Genomic DNA, 21,588 nt, shown 5'->3' with positions numbered 1-21,588 from the left:
GGCTGGCGGGTGGAGGGGACGCGCCTCTGCAGAGCGCCCGTCAGCCGCGGGGACCCCAGCGCCAGAGCATCTCCTCTGGAGGAGCTTTCCTTGCCTCTTCCGACCTCTCTGAAGCGGTCGGGGCGGCCCACAGCAGAGAGGCAGAGACCTAACAAAGACGTTCTGGCCTTAAAACCAGACCAGGGATCACTTCAGATCCACAGGTCGTGTAATCTGTTCGAATGGAGAATTTTCCGCTTTGCCTGGTCCCTATGGTCGGCACATGTGATTTACATTTCTAAAATAAACGCTACCGCGCATATACATTTTAAAATAATATTTTCTTTCCGAAAGTAAATGATTGTGGGATTAGAAGGTCCCAGTGAATAAAGGCAGAACGTAATCTCTCTCCTCCCCTCCCTTAATTTTTGTTAAACAGAGACCTTCACTCCTTGTATTTTGTTCTTGTACTACTATCTAGCTCTTGTATTTTTCAAGTTCAAGTAAAGAAAGTCAACGCAAGTGAAACATTCTATCAAGTGAGTTTGCTATCTGCTAAAGCAACACCGGTAAAATTACACCTCTTAAGGAAAGCTCCAGAAGACTGGTATTTTGAACTTGTTATTTCAAACATTTTCATTTTCATAAACTGTCATTTTTAACTTCAAGAGCTAAAGATGTGTTATATTTATGAGCCTGAAAATTACACTGGAGGTGTATTTGCTGAAATGATTTGGCATAATCACTCCTAAGTAGGATAAGATATATGCCTGTATATGCTGAATTATGAAAACAATCAATTTACCTACTGCAGACATAAAAATCTTAACTTTTAAAATAAAATTTTAGTGATTACTTATAGATCAAAAAATACTAGCTGGGACAAACGCTTTGAAAACATATCCAATCAGCTAGACCAATTTAATTTTATAATCTACTGGTAATTTTTCGGGAAAAAAAAATGGTGACTACTGTCATGTTTAATTTTTAGCTGATGCTGTTTTAAAAGAAAAAAACGTAGCAATCTTTTTCATATACTGTTTAACATGGAAAATACAAAATAGATTATCAGAAACTAATACATTTACTATGTAAAATAGTTTACATAAACTACCATTTGTAATTTTACATGCTACATAAGTATTTTAAATATTAAGAATAGTTATTAAAAATCACTCACAAGGTACCTGAAATTAGACAACTGAAACTTCCTCAGCACTTCACCTCTAAAGCCAAGTGTTTCTGGCACTGACTTGCATTTAAAATGACTATAAACCCTTATACTTGAAACAATTTACACGTAACACACACTATTGCACACAAAACCTTCAGTTTCTTGTAATATAAATCATACAGCATACAAGCAGAAACAGGTATAGGCATCAGAAGCCTTTGGGAAAAGCTCCGTAGTCACAAAAATATTTCAACCAATTAACATTATTAATATAATACATGCACTGCCATTTAAATAACAAGTAAACAATGTAAGATTCCTAAAAAACAAATCACAGAATTTAGTCTTTTTTGTTCCTATTCTTGTCATAAATCTGATCCAAACTACCCTTTAAAAAGACTTCTTCAGTAAATATATTGAACTTACATGAGGATGGTTGCCCCCAATTTGTTCTCCACTACAGCAGATACAAGGAGTAACTCCTTCACTCAAGCCAAGGTTTTTATAAGAATGTATATATACAGCTCCCTTTACATATCACTTTCAACAGTTTCAATAAAGAAAATAATTTGCACAACTTTCTGATTGAAAAAAATAGAATCTAAGTCTAAACATGACTATAATCTTGTTTTTCTCCTGCACCACTGAATAACAACCCCAATTCATTTCCCCTGTTTTCAGAGATATCCAAGCTTACTTTGTTGGCTTTTTACTCTTGCACAATCATATGTTTCATATTGTGAGGGAGGGATTGATTTTTATTGTTTGTTTAAATGTCATTGCCAGTGTGGATAGGCCCTGATATCCAAAATTTTCCCCACTTTTCCCCCCTTTCCTCCGTAAGGCCTGTAACACTACTAATAACATCAAAGATCAACTTCAATGGTCTTTTTCAAGAACAGTAACTAAACAATTACAGCAACTCAATTCTCTTAAGTGGTGCCATAACAGCAAACAAATGTGTTTGATTAAAAAGTAAGTGTAAATAAAAATAGCCTTATATATCACAACTGTGAATCAAATAGTAAGAAATAAATACGTATTTTTAATGAGATTGTGAAAATAAAGATAGTGTTGTTTAAGAAAAAAAAAAAAGTAATTTTCTCTTAAACATACTTTTCATACATTTGATTTAAGTGACATGCACCTCCACAGGTAAATTATTATTTGAATTCCATACCTTCCTAGTCACACTGAAAGAAAAATATAAAATAGTACTTCTTGCAGAGGGAAAATGTTTCACAATATTCCCAAGAATAAGTATCTCTTTATATTGTTCAAAGTGTGATAGAAAGCAACCACTTAATAGAATGGTTACAGAATATGCAGAGACAAGCTAAATACTGTACCAAAGTCAATCTTATTAGGTATCTTCTTACTGAAGGTCCCACGGAACGATTAGCTGTGTGTCTAACAGTCTAAAGCAACTCATAAAATCAACTTTTGCCCCCTTTTGCAGGTAAAGTCTGATTTGCTCTGTGGCACACATGAGAACCTCTGAACTGTGCTCAAACTCTGAGTGGCTTATGTGGGTTTAGTATTGTTCCAGGATGTGTTTGAGCACCAACCTGCCAGATGATCAGGTATTAATAATAATCAAGACTCCCCTTAATGATTTACAGCTGGCCAGAAACTTAAAATATATGGGATAGGGACCTCACTACTGCAATGCATACATTTGCCACTTCAAAATTAGATTCATTCAGTGTGCTCTGCCTGAAGCTATACCTTGGAAAGACTGAGTAATTTAAGCTGGTTTGGAAACTAAGAACTGTATTGTTAAACAGTGCATCCAGATGTGAGTATACTGCACTAATGCACTATGACCTGCACTAGCTTCCTCCTCATTTTCAGGTAAAATTTAAGGTACATTTTTCAACCTAGAAAACCTTAAGTGATGTTGAACATGCCTACATAAGTGAGAGTTTTTCTCTCTGAGAGCGCCACTACAGTTGTCTATCTAATCACAAAGTAACAGAAAAAAGCACACCTTAGAAAAGCATATTTAATGTTGGAGGAAGAAAGGAGAAAGCAGAGGGAGCATCCTGCTCTAGCAGTATACCACCGAAACAGGAACTCATTGTAATGAGTCAGGAACATGAGGGATCAAATCCCAGTTGCCAGTTTGAGTGAACGAGACTTGACGGGTATCTTATACAGTCTAGCTTGTGTACTTTGTCATGCCAATAGAGCTCAATTGGTTAGAAATGAAATGAAAGATGTGAGCCCTCAGCTTTCATTTCTTCTAGTCTCCATGCCGGAAAAGCTCTTCAGGATAAACTGTGAGCCTTATACTTCTTGGTGAAGGGAAGTGTCATGTTCTGATAGCTTGTAATAGTTTAACGTTCAGTTATTTGGTTAGCTACTCCTATATGTGTGGGAAGAAAGAAATAAATTGTTGATAAGCATATAACTTGCTAGATATATTTGGAAGAATCATCTAAGATGCAATAGTTGCAATTTCAAAATTTTCTGAAAATACAAGTATCTCTAAACACCACCAGAACCAATGGAGAATGTTTTGTAGTGTAACTGTGTCTACTGGTTGATTGCATGTTTTACTTTCCCACGGTCAGGGAACTTCTGAAAAATCTCCCACAAAGATTCGCTGGTACCTAATAAAAGGAGAACCAGTGTGACAGGCTCTGTCATATAGGCTTTTTTCCTTAACAACCTGATTGCATTGCAGCAATTTTATTGCTTCTGAAATACTCCTGCGTTAAAGTTTGTTCAAAATGGCTTCCAAGTTCAAAAGTTGCATAGAGGCTTATAAGGATACTCACATAAACCTTGTTTTTTTAGAAAGCCAAGCCAAAAGCACTCATGTAATAGGCCACCAGCGAGGACTGTCCAAATGCGCTGGGTGAGGCCACCTCTTGTACCATTTCTGGCTAATGAAACCAGGACTAACCAATCTGTCCTCTTGACTGAGTTTTTAGCTTCCTTCTATAACACTAGTGGGAAAAAAAGAAAAAAAGGCAAAAAGCAAAAATCTTGTCCATCGGTCAATGAAAGTGCTTAGATAAACATAGGTACTGTTGATACATTTCTGGAGAGATTCCTACAACTAATATATGTAGGTTCACCCCTATACATTCTCATGAAGCTCACAGGGTTTTTTATATAGGAACCATTTGCATAGTGAACATGAAATAAGGTGCAAAACAGTGGAGTCTGTCTCCTTATGACTAGATATGTCTTTCGGCAGTGTCTCTCCTATATATCAGGTAGCTCATCGGCTTGACTTCTGATAAGCTAACCAGTTCCATCTGGGTTGTGGTATCTCAGGACAAGGGAGAAGCTACACACCTATGAACTAGGCAAGTGGGCAATCATAGGCTCCACTGTAGTCTAATTTTGCAGACTTAGAGATTTCAAATAAAAAGAGTTTTGCAAGTTATGGAAAAAAACCAGACAGGTATGAATGGTAAGAGGACATGAAGCACTCTCAGAACCATTCATAAATACCAAACAACAAAGTTTGAACTGACTTAATTTTAAAGCTTGGAAAGCAGGAAATCCGGCTGCATTTTAAAAGCTGAAGATGCTCAGAGTGGGGTGTAATAAGGTACAAAGAGAAGAGCTCTTCAAAGCTGTGCTTAGCAGCACTATGATATGTGACTGACAACCACCTTATAAAATATTAAGCTATTTTCAATAGTAATGTGGAAAAAATTATTAGAATAAACACTGAGATGTCTAAAAATAGTATGTTATAGAAACTGTGGGCTTTTTTTTGTTTTCAATGTGAAAGCCAACTACATATCAAAAGTGTAACTGTTTTCAGTTTATGCCTGAATCTATACTCTAAATTAAACTCATACAAATATGTTTTTCTTTTTTATACTTAGACTTGAGGATCAAAATCTGAATATATAATGAGCAGAAACTATGGAAATCTGGCTGAATTAAATTTCCATGTTTGGAAGTACAAGGCTTATGTGGTTATGTGTCTACTATAAAAAGGGAAAAGAATATTCTTTTTCTACATTCCTGTCCCTTCCTCAAATAAGCAGTTTCCCCCAATGAAATTCCTATCTTGAATGCTAATTTGCAAGAAAAATGGAGTCCGATGGGGAAAAAAAAAATACTCACTAGTACATGCTGAATTCAGTGAACAGTTTCCATTGAGAAGTATTAAGACTTTTTTTTTGGTGTTTTCTAATGGAACTTTGATAATTGTTATTTAACTGACATATTTTTATGTGCATATATACATACATACTTTCTTAAAGAAAAAGACATAAACCATGGAAAGCTTAAAGTACCTTTGCCTCCTCCATACAGAGGAAAAAAGAGAGTAAGATAGTGCAAGAGAGAGAGAAAAAGGAAAAAAATGAAAGAGAATAACTACTATCTCTGACTCTGGAAGCCTCAGAGATGCAAGCTGTTGAAGTCCAAGAGAGAATTATTAGGAAGCATCACTGTATACTTGTTACAGTACTTCCTGGGCTTCCACTGTGGTTGCTGCTTTCTGCCCCCTCGGGACCCCCACAGACCATCAGAGCCACTGGAGCACGGACAACAACTGCTGTAGTAGGAGAGCCCATGATGGGTGGCAGGGATCTCCCAGCCTCGCAGGAGAGAACATACCAGGGAGGGAGGAGAAGGGTTGGAGAGGGAAGATGAGACCACTCTTGGAACTACTATCATGCTTTACTCTCCAGGAGTTGAGAGGGATGAAGATGGTTCCTCTCCTCCAAAACCTCCTGGGTAGGCTTTGGTTGCTGCTGGAGACAATGTAAGTGCTATTTAGTCCTTTCTTTCAACCCATTACTCTGACAGCAGCTAATGTAACAGAACTCCAAACGAATTATGGATTTTTAGCCTGCAAAATCTAATAATTTGAAAATCTGCCTCTCAGTAGACGCCCAAGTTATTGTTCTTTTCTTTAATTAAGAAAATCTACTGTTTGTCTAACTCCATTAACAAGAACAGTAGAAATGATCCTACATACCTTAAAACAATTTTGAGATGGCAACAGGAGAGAAAACAAGAAAATATGCCTCTCCAGTACTCCTCAAGAATAGGTAAGAAAAAGCTGCAAAACAGCCTTGCTTACCAGAGATTGTCTGGTCACAATGTCTGCTCAGAAATTTACTGGTCAACTCTTGTAAAGAAAATTCAGTGTCAGATTTTGGCCATAAGAGATGTCACTGTAACTAAATATGTATATGTATAAATATTAAATGCATATTTTATATATCTATATATAAAGATGAGTCAATTCTATCTAAGTTTTCCATCCCAAATACATATTTTGTGAGCTTTTTGTGACTTTATATACAGTTTCTTGGTGTGTTAGTGTTTTTATTACCGCATCTGGCCCTGCGCAAGGCTTCAAAATAATTTCAGAAATGTAAATGAGTCCTTTGTTAGAACCCGGAATAGAAAATTTCCCTAAGGGCTAAATTATTTACTTTTCTTTTTTAGGTACTGCTATACAATTTTAACTGTAACTCTGTGTAGAACTTATGGCACTATTCCAATTTCCTCTAATGACAGTGTCAAATATTTTTTCAATTGGAAATTGCTCAAAAGTGTAATGATTTCTGTTAGTTTGTCTGAAATGAGACAAAAGGCTTATTTTGCTTAGGCCACAAAACAGATGTTGATAATGTTTGGTTACCACCAGTCTTGTCTGGACTTCAAACAGATGACCTGGAAGTGAAAGGTCTTATATCTCATTAATAATAATACAAGCTGTCAAATCCTCATGACCTAGTGTGTTCCTTAGCACCGGGCAGTAAGTCAATACACTCAGCACACTACCAAGAAGTCTAGATAGAGAGCTTATCACATTTAGCCCTCAAGCCAGTGGGGACTAGCTACCCATGCTGGTTTGGATGGAAGATCAGCTTTTGTTTAGTAGTAGTATTGCTGTTTTCTAGAAATATTTCTACACTGAAATTCAGAGTTGCTAAAAGTTAGGGCACTGCTGGGATGCTGCATCTCACTTAAACCTTCCTGGCACATTTGCATTGTAGGAGGTATCCTTCCACCTAGAGACAGAGACAGATGTCCAAGAAGGGAAGATTCTATACTGAAGGTTAAGATATGTTAAGACTAAGATGCCTTAAAGACAGTGGCTTTCTTTGGGTTTGTTCGGATGAGTTGTCCAATATCCTCGTATAATGGAGTGAATAATATTAATTCTTGCAAGACTATGTGAGGCTGTAATTTACCGTGGTTTATAAGGAAGTCAAATTCTGAGTTGATTGAGCCCATGCAAGTAACCAGACAGATGCCTGCCAAAGCCTTTTGTCTTCCTAAAATAACCCAAAGCCTCATATCCTCCTATCTTTACTTCCTTTTTTCTTTCTAGAAACTACTTTTTAGAGAATAGCAAAAGACTTTGTCAGGGATAGTTTGCTTGGGGCCTATTTGCTGTTGCCACCAGACATATGACAAAATAGATTAAATGTGCTCCAGTTACTGAACATGTATCTTTCAAGATTGTCATTAAGGCTAAATTCTGCTCTCGGATGTGCACAAAAATTCTCAGCAAGTCAACTGCAGTTTCACAACAAAGAGAAGAGAACGTACTTCTAAAATGTAAAATTCATAAAACCTGAGTGGTTCAACATGCATTCTGTGGGGTTTTTTGTTTGTTGGTTGTTTTTTAATGACCTATTTTAGGGCAAGATCAGTGCTTTAAGAAAAAAATTTGGGGAAAGAATATTAATCATCTATTAAAACATATTTGCATTTGAGAATGACAGTTTGCAATATTAGAATACATCCATATATTTTTCATTTTGAAAAAATCACCTACTAAGCAGAAGACAAATTGTTAGCAAATTTACATTCTTGGGCTCTTAAGAGAAAAGGTAAGTATTTAAGAGCCCTACTGCAGCATTAGAAAATAGAAAAGGAAATGAAAAGGGGAAGAGTTAGTAATGTCAACTCACTACAGTGGATTTGATTGTACTACCCACAGATTCGCAATATATTAGAAAACTGTTAAAATTGACTGGGCTATCTCAATCATTAGTTCTAACGGAGATGTGACTTGCCTCTTGAAGTGAACAGTCTGGGAAGAAAAGGAGCTAAAACTGAAACAGAAAAATGTAAAATATTTTAATATGCAAATGCTAGAATAAGAACAACATCTTTTGATAACTCATACTGTAAGACAGCTAAAATACTGCTTTAGACAAAAATCTTGATGCAAACTTAGAAGTCATAATTCTAAAACCATAATAACATGGAATCTGATTTTTATATTTTATTAAAATGCTGCTTAATATAATGAAATCTGACCACTGCCATTGCCACATATGGAATACTAAGATTATACAATAAAAATATTCAGACTATAATTATTTAAAAATTCTCCATCCCATATGTAATTTATCAAAGTGAACTTTACATTGATTTGTGCCACATGGTTGATGAAAAACTATAAAGAGTCTCTGGAACAAAAGGTATGTACAGATAACTGTACGAACTGTCTCAATCTGTTTCAAACTTTTTCTTTTTTTTTTTTTTAACTTCATAAATCAAAATATTGTAATATTTATATTCTCATAGTTAAAAGTCTTCTGAAACCTAAGGTCCTGTCTTTTTAAAAGGTGCCTTAGATTCATGGAATAAACAATGTTAAATTGTTTTAGTTAAATGTGGACAATCTTAAATCAATTTAAACCTGATTTACAAAGATTTTGTTTAAATCTTATCCCTTACAGAGACAATCCAAATTGTTGTAAACTAGGTTTAAATTGATTTAAGCTTTAAAGTTAAATTGGAGGCATATTTGAATATAGAAATTCCTATGTGTCATTCCACTCTGAACAGTAACTAGATATGAATGATGCTGTGATATACCATAACTTGCTATATCTTAAAAGATTTACAGATCACATACACTGAGTCTACATAACTCTTTAGAATTAGGCAAGCATGGACAGTGTGGCTTTATTGGGACCTGCTCTTCAGAGCCATCAGAGGTTGTTCTAACTTCCTTAAGCATGAAACCCTCCTTCCTTGGCTGCTGCTTTTCTTGAATTCAGTTATGGGGCACAAGTTCCAGAGTCACATTGTATATACTGAGAAATGCGGAAAACCGTGACAAAAAAGTGACTGCAAAGTCATGCAGCAAAACAGAGGATATGGAGAGATTTTTTTTTTATTTTTTTTTTTTTTCTCTGACGGGTAAAATTTACAGAAGACACATAGGACACTGTGTGGGACCATTAACTCTCAGAATAATTTTTGCTCCAAAAATGAGCAAGAGTTGAGTAGCAAACGCTGGAGTGAATCTAATAGAAAAAATGAGGTAGTGGAATGTGGGTCCTTTTCGAGAAGTTCATGGGTTTTGGTACACATATTAGCAACATTATCACATCACCTCACCAGACTTGGAGTTGCCTTGCTTGCCCTGTCAGTGTTGATAGGGAACACAAAGGCTAATTTCTGACAGTGTTAGGACAGACATCCTGTCAGTATTTCAATAGTTAATTTGTTTCAATTTCTACATTTTCTGTTTTTCTAATACTGGCAATATCTCCCAATTTCTACAATTGTAAAAGCCAAGGACTAGAAGTACCATGCCATGTCCTGAAGGAGCAGGGAATGTCATCTATGTAGTGATCTCTAGTAAAAGGGCACATTGTACATTAACACGTAAGGGCGCATTGAAATATGTTTTTGAAGAAAGATGTAGCTATAGGTATTGTATTGCATAGGCATGTTTGAATGAAATGGCAGTGTGGGGAACTTCATAACTGACTGGGAGATTTTCCGGACTGGGCAAGAATTTTTCATGTCCACTTTGCAGTTCTAATTAGTATTTCATTGTAACTGCATATTGCAGCCTTTAAACTATAGGTACTCTATGAATATTTATTAATAGTTGGAAGCATTCTCTGAAAGATAAGAATTTAGCCAAAGCAGTACCGAGTTTTCCTTCTAAAGGAGAAAGGGACATGGATCAAATTATCACACTAATAGTCCTGCTTGATGCACTACTGTACTGGCTTAAGACAACAGTGTCTCAGCAAAGGTTAGCTGCAGATTGAGGAAGCAAGCAGATTTACATATTAACTGTGATAATCATATACTGAAGGTTGCTCTCACATAAAAGCATTTACTTCCCCCTTTGCTCTGCTCTAGTTTCAGAGGATGAGACTACCATGTAGGCATTTTTTTTCTTTTTTCATTTGTTTATCTTTTTACTTTTTTTCTTTTTTTTTTTAACCATCCATTTATGATCTTATCTTTTCTACAAATATCCACTATGGCATCAGAAGAAAGTGCAGGAGCAAAGATAGCTAGTTTAGAAATTCAATTATGCAGAAAAAATCCTGAGACACCACAAAACTTCCCCTTAGTGAAATAGTTTAATAAAAGTATTCCTAAATAAATTAACCTAAAAAAATTCATACTGCATTTCACAGTTCTCACTTTTTTAACTCATCTGAGAGGAGAGTACATTTTCAACTTTCAACTTGCCTTTCTTTCCAGACTACTTTCCCAGGAAAGGTAATATTGCCTCAAGACAGAGCTGTAACAGAACCTGTTAGAAGATGGATAAAACTGAGACCTCACTGCATACCTTCACCAAGGGAGAAAGGACCAGAAGGCTCTCTCATGTACATATTTACAGAGGATTCATTCCCAGCTTGTATGCTAATTAACAAAGTTCATAGTTTGGTTACAGTTTCATTCCTTCCTAGTCCTTGCTTAAAGCAGTCAACTTTTTCCCTCGCTGTGACAGATGGGTTGAGATACTGCAGATCCCCCTTACTCTATCACGGAGAGAACTGGGTGCCAGCAGGAGCGCAGGTGTCTCTCCACAAGCTGTGTGGCACTTGGGATCAGGTCATGAATGCACACAATCACACTCTGATTCACAAAACCCTGAACTGTGGAATTAACCCGCATTTCCATTTTAACCAAAAGAGACGTTCCACAGTGGTTTTACAGAATTTTCAACAAGTCACAGGCAGTAATAAAAGCACTTCAGGTATTGCTATCTCTCACGTGTCTGCTGAAAGACACTGCAATGGGCACATGCTTTGTAATCAGTTCCCTTAGTTCATGGAAGTAGGACGTCATATTAACTCTAGAACACAAAGAATCTATTCATACTGTAATTGTATGCTTAGTTGTCAATACCAAGACACTAACCTCAAAGGTTAAGAACTAACAAGTTTAAAAGAGCCTTTTGGCTCATATCTTGTAATGAAAAGTATAATTACCTGCAAGGTTGTCAATCTCTTTCTCTTGGAGCAGACTAACAGCATCATCATCTCCTTCCAGCATAAGCTCTGTTTCTGCATTCTGATTTACCACAGCTTGACTTCGGAAAGTTTTCTTTGACTTCACTACATCCTCTTCAGTGCCTAAAAAAGTTACAAATGTTGTGAATTTAGCTGAGTAATATTTAAAATATAAACCAACCACAGTCAAGTAGTAAAAAAATACAGTATAAATCACGTTTATCGAAAAAGGGAAGAAACATTTTCTAAAACTTTATGAAGGTTTACAATGCAGCCTTATTCTGTCTTTCAAAATGTATCTTGAATAAAATAAAAACTGTTTCACAAAGACTCTCCTGCTTTTAATATTTGCTATGTACTTTATGTTCAATGTTGTTCCATTAGTTTTCCACCTGTAAGAAATTCAGCATGAGTTTCTCTTGGGTTCCTGGTGTCTTGACTCAGACTGACATCTGAGAGCTCAAACCACCCATTCTAAAGAAAGAAGTTGCTTTCAGGAATTCAAAATCTGTCATGATTTTTGTCTTAGAAATAAGGAGGGACAGGACGGTGAAGTAGGAGATGGGATATCTCAATATATGGTAATAGGCTATGTGGAGATTCAGAAAAGATTGAAAAAAGACAAGCATGGTGAGGGAACTTTGATGTGCATCTGTGTGTGGTGTTTAAGGAGCACAATAAAAATGTCAGTGTGCCAATTACCTCAAAGGACTTCACAGGTAAGTCTTACCCTTACTTCTTGCCTACAACTGACTTTTTCTATTCAGACTGTTGGTGCCTTATGGCAGGGGATACAGAATCATAGAATTGTCTAGTTTGGAAAAGACCTTTAAGATCATGAAGTTCAACCATTAACCTAACACTGTGAAGTCCACCACTAAACTATGTCCCTAAGTGCCACATATATGCATCTTTTAAATACTCCAGGGATGGTGAGTCAATCACTTCCCTGGGCAGCCTGTTCCAATGCTTGACAGCCCTTTTGGTGAAGACATTTTCCTAATATCCAATCTAAACCTCCCCTGGTGCAACTTGAGGACATTTCCTCTTGCCCTATCACTTGTTATCTGGGAAAAGAGACAGACACCCACCTTGCTACAACCTCCTTTCAGGAAGTTGTAGACAGCGATAAGGTCTCCCCTCAGGTTTCTTTTCTCCAGGCTAGATAACCTCAGATTCCTCAGTCTCTCCTCATAGTATTTGTGCTCTAGACCCTTCTCCAGCTTTGTTGCCCTTCTTTGGACACACTCCAGTACCTCAATGTCTTGTAGCAAGGGGCCCAAAACTGAACACAAGGATTTGAGGTGTGGTCTCACCAGTGCCAAGTACAGGTGGATGAGCACTTCCTTAGTCCTGCTTGTCAGACTATTTCTGATACAAGCCAGGATGCTACTCGCCTTCTTGGCTACCTGGGCACACTTCTGGCTCATATTCAGCTGTCTTGTTGACCAACACCCCCAGATACTTTTCCACCAGGCAGCTTTCTAGACACTCTTCCCCAAGCCTGTATCATTGTATGGTGTTGTTGTGACCCAACTGCAGGATCCAGGACTGAGAATTGTTGAGCCTCATACAATTGGCCTCAGTCCAGCAATCCAGCCTGTTCAGATCCCTCTGCAGAACCTTCCTACCCTCAAGCAGATCAGCACTCCCCCCCAACTTAGTCTTGTCTGCAAACTTACTGAGGGTGCACTCAATCCCCTTGTCAGATCATTGATAAAGATATTAAACAGAACTGGCCCTAATACCAAGCCCCAGGGAGCACCACTTGTGACCAGCTGCCAACTGGATTTAACTCCATTCACCACAAATCTCTGGGCCTGGCCATCTGTCCAAGCCACGAGCAGCCATTTTCTCTAGGAGAATGCTGTGGGAAATGGTGCGAAAGGCTTTAATAAAGTCAAGGTAAACAACATCCACAGCCTTTCCCTCATCCAATAAGCAGGTCGCCTTGTCGTAGGAGATCAGGTTTGTCAGGCAGGACCTGTCTTTCACAAACCCATGCTGACTGGGCCTGATCACCTGGTCGTTCTGTACATGTCATGTGACGGCGCTCAAGACAATCTGCTCCATAACCTTCCCCAGCACCAGGATCAGACTGACAGGTCTGTAGTTCCCCAAATCCTCTTTCTGGCCCTTCTTGTAGATGGTGTCACATCTGATAACTTCCAGTCAACTGGGACCTCTCTGGTTAGCCAGGACTGCTGATAAATGATTGAAAGTGGCTTGATGAGCACTTCTACCAGCTGCTTCAGCACCCTTGGGTAGATCCCATCCAGCCCCACAGACTTGTGTGTGTCTAAGTGGTGTAGCAGGTCGCTAACCCTTTGGATTACAGGGGCTTCATTCTGCTCACCGTTCCTGTTTTACAGCTTAGGGTGCTGTGTACCCAGAGAATAACTGGTGTCACTATTAACAACTGAGGCAGAGAAGCCATAAAGTGCCTCAGCCTTTTCCTCTTTGGCACTATGTTTCCCGCTGCATCCAACAATGGACAGAGATTCTCTTTAACCTCCTTTGTTGCTATTGTATTTATAGAAACATTTTTTATTGTCTTTTACAGCAGTAGCCAGATTAAGTTCTAGCTGGGCTTTGATCCTTCTAATTTTCTCCCTGCATAACCTCACGACATCCTTGTTGTCATCCTGAATTGCCTGCCCTTTTTCCAAAGGTCATAAATTTTATTTTATTTCCTGAGTTCCAGCCAAAACTCTCTGTTCAGCCAGGTTGGTTTTCTTCCCTGCCAGCTCACCTTTTGGCACATGGGGATGGACTGCTCCTGTGCCTTTAAGATTTTGTTCCTGAAGAATATCCAGCTTTCCTGGACTCCTTTGGCCTACCATCTTAAGTTTTGTGAAGATCCTACTAGCGCTTGCCAGAGTTATTCAGATCATGTAAAAAATTAATCATGATGTGGTCAAATGATAAAATTGCAAGTAGCTTTCATATAATAAACAGCTTTCATATTACTGTTGTGACATCTGTATGGTGTTTGTTTCTTAGCTGGGGAGAGGTCATTAATTTTATTTTCAGTACTACAGACTCATAGTAGCCTTAGGCAAGAAAGCTTTCTGTTTTTTAACCTGAACAGAAAATCCTGCATCTTCATCTTGGACCATACAAGATCTGGGCATCTCCAGTTCTGCCAACCAGGAAGAAAACCCAAAAAGTAATCTCTCTTTTCTGTATAATTTGGAAATTTGATTCCTACTGAGCTACAGAATGATGGGTGAAATCTCAGAAAAACCAGGCATGTGTGGATTTTGCTCATCTTCCACAATGCCTGAACTTAAACATGATAAATACTATTATGGCAGATGTAAAATGATGAGGTAAAGCCCAGTAAGACTTACGGCCTCATATTAATACAGGACAACTAAGAGGAATATAGTAAACAGATAGGTTAGTGAAGATAGATGCATGAAATGGAACTGATGTGTAAGGCAGTTTTGTTATTACAGTCAGTGGGGAAGGTGTTATGCTTTTATCGCCTACTCTTGTATGAGTCTTTTAATTAGTTTGTGCACAGGAGAGTCACACCATATAAATAAAAATGCTGGAGGCATATTTTTCTGTGAGTGTTTACTCTGAAGATCACTGTTAGCATGCCACTATTATCAAACTCCACCACAGACTGAGACAACCTCATGTTTTACATTGCCTAATATTAACCTTTTTAATACTATTATCCCAATTGCTATTTCTGAAACTACAGAGCAGGTAAAGCCAAAGTACAAGTAAACAGAACTCCATTTTTATTACCAAGCTCAAAATTAAGAACAGCATCTCTAGTCTTCCTGTTTGTTGATCTCTCCAGTAGGACCATACTGATACCAATAGCAATTAAGGCAATACTGATGCTGTTATATCCTACCACACTCTGCTTTGCTGTGTTCAGTTATTAGGCTGTGATCATTACCTCACTTGCATAGGTTGCTACTTAGTACAATGAACTGTAATTATTTACCCAGTTTAAAACTCAATCAAGTAACTAACGGTTGGAAAAGTTTTCAGCACTGTGTCCAAACTTTTGGGGTTTTGTTTGGTTTGTGGTTTTGTTTTTTGTTTTTTTCCTAATTCTCAAAAAGGAACAAGAATTGTAGGAGCTTGGAAAAACACAAAGGAGTAATGTATTTTAATAGACCTTCAGTTTTATTACATCAGAATTGTCCTGAGCATTTAATCACTAGATCAGGATCTTGTTACACTTGTTTCCTGCAAGGGAGTTTAGCATCATTTGACACAAGTAATACGTCCTGCTGTGAAGCATTTGACACTAAAGAAGACCAGGCCTGAGATGAACTAACACAGTGGAGGAAGGAAGCATGAAAATACTGTTCTCTTCCTTTTTGGTAGGTTTGGTGAGTGTTTCAAAAGTTTCTGAGCTTTATAAAATGTGAGAATCTTCAAATTAATTACTTAAAAAGTACTAATCTGGAGTAAAAGTAGAGTCAACCATTTCTGTAGTAACGGATTAGATCAGTGACAATCGTTTAAAATTATGTATGCATGAAGATGTATTTTTAAAATTACAAGAAAAAAGTTCCAAGCCTCAAATTATTACTAACATTTAAAATGTATCACAAGAACCTGAAATTTAATGTATTTTAAATCCCTTGTGATGAGGGTTCCAGTTACCAGATTACAGAAATATTGCCAGACACCGATATAAGAAATGGGGTAGAGTAGAAGGCATTAAATTAGTTTGGCAAATTTGGAGCTTAGCAACAAGACAAATGTTTTTAATATTCATTCTGGTTTATAATATTAAACATACATTTATCTAAAAGAAATATTGTAAATGACACTTCTTTGTCTTGATGGAAAAAAGCTCTGGTTTGGCTGTTGTTTAAATTTATCACTTTGTTGAGTGCACCTCAGTTTTGTTGTACTGTACCAAACATTTATCTAAATGAAAGTGTACGAGACCCAGAGTTGCCCTTCAATCACTATATCCTTTATGAATTAGAGTTCCATTTATCAAAATTACAGCGAGAAGAGTAAGGTCTCACAGGGCTGTCTCATTACAAGGCTTGTAAACACTGTCCTTACAAAGAAATGGTTTAACACCTAACAAATCAAAAACTGATTTGGAATAGAATTTATTTGAGATCATCTATCTTCGGAAGACGTGCTGTACTGAGTGCACTTCGTGGCCTTTCTACCCATTCATCAAGAAATTAACAAGCGAATACCACAGACCACCAGATCTCCTTGGATCCTGAAATGTGAAATATGTTCAAAACAGATCTGTCACAGATGTTCTATTTTTATATTTCACGACAACTTCAAAAAGGTTTTAAAATAAGAGAACCTCTCCAAATGAGAGTAAAAACAACTTGTCTCTTTAAAACCAGACAACAAACTGAATAAAAAATTATATGACATAAAACCATGTCTAGTATTGTTAACAGCGATATAAAAAGGAGAAATGAATACTTGATATTTCAACATCTTTGAGAAAAAAATCAAAACTCAAATTATTTTTTCAAAGCCCCAGCAAAATTATTATGAAATACAATCCATTTCCTGATATTTCATTTACAATTTTTTTTTAGGACACAAGGAGTCTGTATTTTAAAGACACAAGAAGGAATCATATTAATGTCAGTTCCTAAGTCTAATTAGAAAATGTTTCAAATCTGTTAAAATAGGAAAAAAATAGAGTGAAATTAAATATAATTTCAAGAAAGCAACATTTTGACATTGGTGTGCACAGAACTGGAACTGGCAGTCGCTATCAGTTCTTGTTCTTACCAAACTCCTTCTTAATGGATATTTTTCTAGACTGAGATTTGGAAAGTAGCCTTGAAATAAGCAGCTAAGTATTTCTTAAAACTACATTTTGCAAAGAAGTTAAAGGAAATAAGTTAGTCAGCTCACACTGAAGTCCAGCAGAAGCTGGTGCCCTATTTTCTTGAAAATTGAGGCACTGTGTTAAAGATATTTCAAGAGAATGTATGTATAAGATTAGATAAACTGTTTTTAAAAAAATCCCACATATTTTGTTGCACTTGCTACCATCTAGGCAATTTTTTAAAATGTGCATGTTAAAAACTGGCTTCCTAAGTAGTTTCACAATAACTGAAAATATCTCATCTTTAAAAGAAATTAAAGATACCAACAAGCACTGCTCTACAAAACCCAAACTTCCATGAAACATTGTGCATGTCTGAAAGGTTATATGAGCTGCACAGTAAACTTGTACATTATTGCTAAGAATTTTCTCATCTCTCTTCCAGTAGCATTACTTTTCCTTAAACAGAAATTATTAATCAGACAAAAAAAACCCATACCAAAATTCCACAAAAACCTAGTAATTTCCCCAAAACAGGAGAATCTCATGTTATTTTGCAGCTACAACCTCTAGAAGTATTTAATACAGACAATATTTAAGCAAATTGGGAGGGGGAGTATTGTTATTGTAATATCTGAATTTTTGCCTCTCTATTTTCAGTTAAATTGATAAATTCCCTGTTGGCTTCTGTAGGTCACATCAGGTTCTATGGATGCAATCTAAATTTCAGAGACACTGTAAGTGTCCAGACCCACAAAACCTGTTCCTAAATAAAAAATTAAAATTATCAGTACAAACATAACGTATTGATTACATTTATGTTTATGTAAGCTTATTTTATTAGACATTACACTAATTACTATGATTTAGTTGAACACAGGAAGGGAGTTTCCAGTTCCCTCTTTACTTCTATCCATTTATTATGTAGGCAAATATAGTGTTTTAAAATTTTTCTCTCTGTATTTGGTACAAAACGAGGTTAAAAATATGGTTAATTTTAAGAAAAGTTTGCTTGGTAATACTGTAACCAACAAAAGGAGACTACTGCTTCTTATAAAGTTGTTTCCATAGTTTACTTCAACGAATTACCGATAAGGCAATTTATGCAGTGAGTGCTCTTTGATCTTTGAAGAGACATGGCAGAATGGAAAGTTAACCTCATTTTAATGTTACCTAAATATACTGACAGGAAATTCTAATGTTTCCAAACATCTGGAAATCTGCTTCATGGGATGGTGTTCTTCTTTTCTATAAGAAACCTTTTTCATATATTGTCTTTTACAGTTTTATGTGGCTTCTAAAGGAACATTTTGACATAAGTAAAGTCAGTTCTCTTTACAGTAAAATGCTGCATTTAATTAAAAACTCTCTTTTATAGCATCTAAAGTACAGTTTTTGTGAAGCTTAGCTCTCCTCAGAAACTTTTAAGGGTAAAGTTGCTTTTTCCTCCTTACAGATCATTAGTATATACTGTTCTGTAGAAAACTGCTTTTGTTGCTGAATTTTAAACACCGAAGTTAGTTTTTAATATTTTATTAAATGAAGGAATTTAGAATTAGCTCTTCACAAGTGGGTACCTGATAGATCATGATGTGAATCATGGAATTATATTACAGGTAAAATATAATTTATCAACAGAGCTTGAAAGAACTAAGCTTTTTCCCCAGAATAATTTTTTTGTGTATCGTATAAACTAGCTTTTACAGGAAGAACCGAGCTTACATGTGCACAGAATTAAAATGCAACACTGTTATCTACCTTTTTTGTTCATTCAACATTATTAATACTTGAAAATACTTAGGAAAAAAAGTTTGCTAGATAATCTTCCTGCTTTATGTATTCTAACAGTTTAAGCCCCTGCTTTTATTGCTAATCTTTACTAACTTGATTAGGCACCGGGACCCTCACAGCAGTCACAGTTATGGAGAGCAGCTGCTTGGGAGTCTGTAAACTGACCTCTGCAAAACCCAGTAAGATTAAATCATCGACATGGTGACCACTCCAGCCCAGGCTAATATCTTTCCGCATGGCTACAGAACCAGCCCTCCTAGGACTGCATTCACTCCATGGGAAATGTGCACCAGGTATCCCTGGGTCTGCTCAAGAGACCGGCCTTCTGGCTTTGAGTAGCAGACCGGTGCTGGCATATCATGATGAACTGTCCCCACCTGTGTCTGCTAGAGTTGTTATATAAATTGCAATGTGTTTCTGGAACTGGCAGCTTTGACTGGCATATAATTTAGTTTCCCCAGAGAATCAGAGAAGTGACTGTTATTAAAGGAAGGCTGTTTTTAATAGATTTAATAAAAGCCAGAGGAATCTAAGTCATATTTTCATTATTAAGGATCTTTGAAGAAATGAGGGAGAAAAACTAAGAGCACTCCATAGAAATTAAAAATTGCATATATTTGTATTGGAAATTACTTTCACCAAAAGTAAAACCAAATCACATTTTTGTTTTCTATAACAGATAAAGACCTGAAAATTTTATCATAGATATTCCATACATATATTTTTCTCCAGTTTTTTTGGCTAGTATCTGACCAAATGAACTTCTTTATATAAGCCATTTGTAAATAAATACTTTACTGTTGTACTTGTTTTCCTCTTAAGAATTCTCAGATGTTTTGCATTGTAAAAATGTGACTGACACAAACTATGCCAATGAGGAGAATGAGAATATGGGCAAGGCCAAAATGAACACATTTCTCAGATGAAGTTGAAGGCTTTTTAAACAATAAACACTTGTAGTTAGTCCAAGTGTTGTATATTAATATAAAAGGACCTGCATAAAAATAAAGATGAAGTTACCATGTTGGGCACTCATTATTTTTTTTAGTTTACAGATAGGAAAACTGAGATTCAGAGCGGTTATGAAATTAAACTTTAGAAGTTGTCAATATTATATTTATTTGCGATTTCAGGTGTTCTAAGCATATGAGGAAGGTTCTTGCACTGATTCAGCACTGATCATTAACAGTCAGTGAGTGACAGAGTCGGATATGCCCAGTCCAGCAAAGATTACAAGGCATTTCAGGCTCCTGAAGGGCAGTCTTCATTTTGACTGGAACCAGAAGTCCTTCTAACAGGAACTTAAAACAGTCAAATGTTTATATTTGGATTAAGATGTAGTTTGCCACTGTAACTTGTACACACAAGAATGGATTCATATTTCATGACTAATGACCTTTACAAATGCCTGTCAGTTTGAAATGCAGCCTCTCGATGTATACTGTTAGTTTGATGAATTGCAAAAAGAAGTCAAATTCTCTGCTATGCTGTGGATCACTTAAACAGGCAAAGATGATACACAATGAAAATAATTAAGAGCAATAAAAATTTCCTAACTGTGTTTCCAACCATTTTACAGAAGTACAGTAATAGCTGAGAGGAAAATAACTACATCACACCACCAGTTATTGCTCAGTGGAAAGGACATCAAGGACACTTGCAAGTAAGAGAATTGGATCAATATTAACGCGATTTTCATTTCATGCTTCCCCAACTCCAGTAAGCTGACAATATACTCTGATTATGTGAACTGCCTCTGAGTAACATAGAAAAGGTTATTAGAGCAAGAGGTGGAAATGGAATGCACTTTTTATATTGACAGGTCTGCTAATAGAGTGTACTGATTTCCAAAGCCATGCAATGCATTTTCACAATTTGGTTTTGACAGCAAAAAGGAATTTCATTTATCCTTAATTCAAAATATTCACATGTAAACAAAGGTTTCTTAAGACAGGCCACTGAAGAGGGTAATCAAACTATTTCAATAGGAAAATGTAATTAATAAGGTAAGAAACAAAAGGTGATTGAATTTAAATATGTATGACATGATAATGAAATAATGAAATAAATCTGCTAAACGAGGCATTCTACGCCTTTGAAATAGCATCTGATAACAAGTTTTTAAGATAACATATGAGTCAAAAATACATCATGTCTTAAATTCAGGTCTGGATTATGTCTGGAAAGTTTTAGATTAGTTCTGAGTTTGAAATACCTAACCCAAGCACACATTCTCCAGGAAAAGTCATGTTCTGACTCTATCTGTTTGCAGAGCCTAAAGACAGGATCAAAGTTATCAGACTTATGAAGAGGCACACCCCATACTGAGGAATTGTGCCCACATATGTTAGCCTCAATTTTGCTTTCTGCTCACAAAAAAATTTAATTGAAAAGGATAATAATGATAAAGCCTTGGGAAGAAATAAAACACTCTTTGGAAATACAAACACACGGTGTATGCTAGCAGCCCAATGGTAACGCACTGGCATGTGAGAAATGTAATCTTAGCTCCCATATTGGGTATTCTACCCCAACATTTCTAAACCTTACCTAACATTTAAAAATTAGAGCCTTCAAATCATGAGACTGACCCAAACCCCAATATTTTTAAAAAGAAAGATATA

General features: G+C 36.4%; 1 protein-coding gene across 1 annotated transcript in view; it reads right to left on the bottom strand.

The window, feature by feature from the left end:
• Positions 1-21,588, bottom strand: part of NBEA (neurobeachin) — a 414,406-nt gene that overhangs the window by 156,496 nt on the left and 236,322 nt on the right. Inside the window, exons 40-41 of the mRNA XM_026862195.1 lie at positions 11,356-11,499; positions 8,170-8,208 (exon numbers count right to left, since the gene is read on the bottom strand). Of these exons, the coding sequence (XP_026717996.1) occupies positions 8,170-8,208; positions 11,356-11,499 (183 nt within the window). The remainder of the gene's footprint in view (positions 1-8,169; positions 8,209-11,355; positions 11,500-21,588) is intronic.

This window comes from Athene cunicularia, assembly GCF_003259725.1.
Source record: "Athene cunicularia isolate RWA chromosome 1 unlocalized genomic scaffold, athCun1 chr1_part1, whole genome shotgun sequence".
NCBI lineage: Eukaryota > Metazoa > Chordata > Aves > Strigiformes > Strigidae > Athene > Athene cunicularia.
The sequence above is the reverse complement of the archived record's forward strand: the minus strand, read 5'-3'. Positions and strand labels throughout refer to the sequence as shown.